Here is a 3,610-nt window from a genome sequence, read left to right as displayed (position 1 = left end):
TATAAACGACAAGCAATTATGTGCGTTAATCAACAAATCCACCCAGAACAAAACGCACTTTTAGCAACGTTGCTGATGTTTGGAACCACATTTTTAATCGCGAATGTTGACATAAAACGGAAGTCACTTTGGGAAAACAAACGGCGTCGTGGCGGATGCTAACGTTAGCCCAACAAGGCAATCGTGAAGATGATTTAGAAGTTTAGGCCAAAAGATGTCGCTTGAAATGTAAATGACAGAAGTCGTGATTGAGTGCGAAATGATTACCTTTATAATCCTGCGGGGCAGTCCTGCCATCTTGTCGCGAATACGAGCTCAGTGCTTCCTCTCTGGATGACAGCACACGCGCACGCACACTTACGACTTCCGGGTTGTTGTGCGTCATGACATCAACAAGCAGATGAAAGCCTTTGCGACAGATTAGACAATTATTATTTCTTATCCAATCATACCACAGTACATCATTATCAGCAATCTAATTGTTTTCATTAATTGTGACTGTAGTTCAATCCTATGTACCGTATTTCCTTGAATTGCCGCCGGGGGTGCTAATTAATTTAAAACCTCCTGTTTACCAAAGGCATGCGGTAAAAGTAAGCATGCGCTAATTATTTTAAAACCTCTTCTCACTCCGGCACTTACCAAAGGCATGCAGTAAAAATTTGAGTGTGATGTAAACTTGGACCTTAAAGGCCTACTGAAATGAGATGTTCTTATTTAAACGGGGATAACAGGTCCTTTCTATGTGTCATACTTGATCATTTCGCGATATTGCCATATTTTTGCTGAAAGGATTTAGTAGAGAACATCGACGATAAAGTTCGCAACTTTTGGTGGCTAACAGAAAAGCCCTGACTTTACCGGCAGTCGCAGACGATGACGTCACCCGTTGAGGGCTCCTCACATCCTCACATTGTTTTAATGGGAGCCTCCAACAAAAAGAGCTATTCAGACCGAGAAAACGACAATTTCCCCATTAATTTGAGAGAGGATGAAAGATTCATGTTTGAGGATATTGATAGCGGCGGACTAGAAAAAAAAAAGAATCAAGTTAAAAAAAAAATAAAACGCGATTGCATTTGGACAGATTCAGATGTTTTTAAACACATTTACTAGGATAATTCTTGGAAATCCCTTATCTTTCTATTGTGTTGCTAGTGTTTTGGTGAGTTTAATAGTACCTGATAGTCGGAAGGGTGTGCCAAAGGGTGTCTTGAGGCCCGTGTCTGCTGGAAGTCGACGACAGCTGTATGTACGGCATAAGCTCAGCTGATCTCTGGTAAGTGGCGACTTTTTACCACAATTTTCTCACTGAAAACTGCTGGTTGACATTTGGTCGGGATCCATGTTTGCTTGACCGCTCTGATCCATAGTAAAGCTTCACCTCCGGGAATTTTAAACAAGGAATCACCGTGTGTTTGTGTGGCTAAAGGTTAAAGCTTCCCAACTCCATCTTTCTACTTTGACTTCTCCAATATTAATTGAACAAATTGCAAAAGATTCAGCAACACAGATCTCCAAAATACCGTGTAATTATGCGGTTAAAGCAGACGACTTTTAACTGTGGTTGTGCGCAGCGCTAATATTTCCAAACAGTCCGTGATGTCACGCGTACACGTCATCATTTTGCGACGTTTTCAACAAGAAACTCCTGGGAAATTTAAAATTGCAATTTAGTAAACTAAAAAGACCGTATTGGCACGTGTTGCAATGTTAATATTTCATCATTGATATATAAACTATCAGACTGTAGTGGGTTTCAGTAGGCCTTTAAATCCTACTGAATAGCTCTTAATCTTCTTCCCTTTTATGCGATTTCAAATTACCGGTATTGAAATCAGCCTCCTACATTTTGAAAATGATGACAAGGGAAGTGTCACTCGTGACGTCACGAGTTTGACCAGGCGGTAATACTAAGCATGCGCTAATTATTTTGCAAAGCGAGTTTGACCCGGCAGTAATTCAAGGGAGGCGCATACTATATGCCCTCTGCGGCAATTCAAGGAAGTACGGTATTACCACCTTCGTGACTATGCAACCTAACGTGTGCGTTTTGTGTGAGTCAGTGACGTGCGGTGAAAGATACACCAGGTGAGGCATAGATAGATACTTTTTGACTTGTCCAGGGTGTACCCCGCCTTCCGCCCGATTGTAGCTGAGATAGGCGCCAGCGCCGCTTGTCCAGGGTGTACCCCGCCTTCCGCCCGATTGTAGCTGAGATAGGCGCCAGCGCCCCCCGCGACCCCGAACGGGAATAAGCGGCAGAAAATGGATGGATGGATGGAGTTTTTTTCTTCTTTTTTTTTTAAAACTGAAATTCATATGTGCATTTTTAATCATTGAATGTAAAAAAAACTAAGTTTATTATTTTTTTGTAAGAGGAAAAGGGAGGAAACGATCAAACTGTCAATAGATGGAATTGATATTGAAAGGGTTTCTGAACATAGATTTTTAGGAGTGATACTGGATGACGGTCTGACATGGAAATCTCATATTGCACATGTAGAGAAAAAGATGTCTAAGAGAATTTTTGCATTAAATAAGGTAAAATATGTGTTAGATCAGTGGTTCTCAACCTTTTTTCAGTGATGTACCCCCTGTGAATTTTTTTTTAATTCATCCATCCATCCATCCATTTTCTACCGCTTATTCCCTTTCGGGGTCGCGGGGGGCGCTGGCGCCTATCTCAGCTACAATCGGGCGGAAGGCAGGGTACACCCTGGACAAGTCGAAGTACCCCCTAATCAGAGCAAAGCATTTTTGGTTGAAAAAAAGAGATAAAGAAGTAAAATTCAACACTATGTCATCAGTGTCTGATTTGTTAAATTGTATAACAGTGCAAAATATTGCTCATTTGTAGTGGTCTTTCTTGAACTATTTGGAAAAAAATTTATAAAAATAACAAAAAATTTGTTGAAAAATAAACAAGTGATTCAATTATAAATAAAGATTTCTACACTTAGAAGTAATCATTAACTTAAAGTGCCCTCTTTGGGGATTGTAATAGAGATCCATCTGGATTCATGAACTTAATTGTAAAAATGTCTTCCCAAAAAAAGAAATCTTTAACATCAATATTTATGGAACATGTCCACAAAAAATCAAGCTGTCAACTCTGAATATTGCATTGTTGTATTTTTTTTTCACAGTTTATGAACTTACATTCATATTTTCTTGAAGTTTTATTCAATAAATATTTTTATAAAAGATTTTTAAATTTTTGCTATTTTTAGAATATCTTAAAAAAAAAAATTCATGTACCCCTTGGAATACTTTCAAGTACCCCCAGGAGTACGTGTACCTCCATTTGAGAACCACTGTGATAGATTATACGGCAATTCGTATATTGTATTGTGCACTTATATTGCCATATATCAGATATTGTGTGGAAGTGTGGGGGAACAAATATATGAGTAACTTTAAGGTATTGCATCAACTACAGAAAAGAGCTATAAGAATTATTCATAAAGTAGATTACTTAGAACACACTTACATATTATTTATTAATTCTGCTTTATTGAAACTACAGCAGCTAGTAAAGCTACAGACATTGTGTGTCATGTTTAAGGCTAAAAGTAAAACATTACTAGCAAATTTACAAAAGATGTTT

General features: G+C 38.4%; 1 protein-coding gene across 1 annotated transcript in view; it reads right to left on the bottom strand.

Annotated features, from left to right (window-relative positions):
* ube2na (ubiquitin-conjugating enzyme E2Na) overlaps window positions 1-426 on the bottom strand; it is a 17,534-nt gene extending 17,108 nt beyond the window's left edge. The window contains exon 1 of the mRNA XM_061917507.1: window positions 268-426. Within this exon, the coding sequence (XP_061773491.1) occupies window positions 268-297 (30 nt within the window). The 5' untranslated portion in view covers window positions 298-426. The remainder of the gene's footprint in view (window positions 1-267) is intronic.
* Between the last annotated feature and the right edge of the window lie 3,184 nt (window positions 427-3,610).

This window comes from Nerophis ophidion, linkage group LG12 (assembly GCF_033978795.1).
Source record: "Nerophis ophidion isolate RoL-2023_Sa linkage group LG12, RoL_Noph_v1.0, whole genome shotgun sequence".
Taxonomy (NCBI): domain Eukaryota; kingdom Metazoa; phylum Chordata; class Actinopteri; order Syngnathiformes; family Syngnathidae; genus Nerophis; species Nerophis ophidion.
This window is presented reverse-complemented; position numbering and strand designations above follow the sequence as displayed.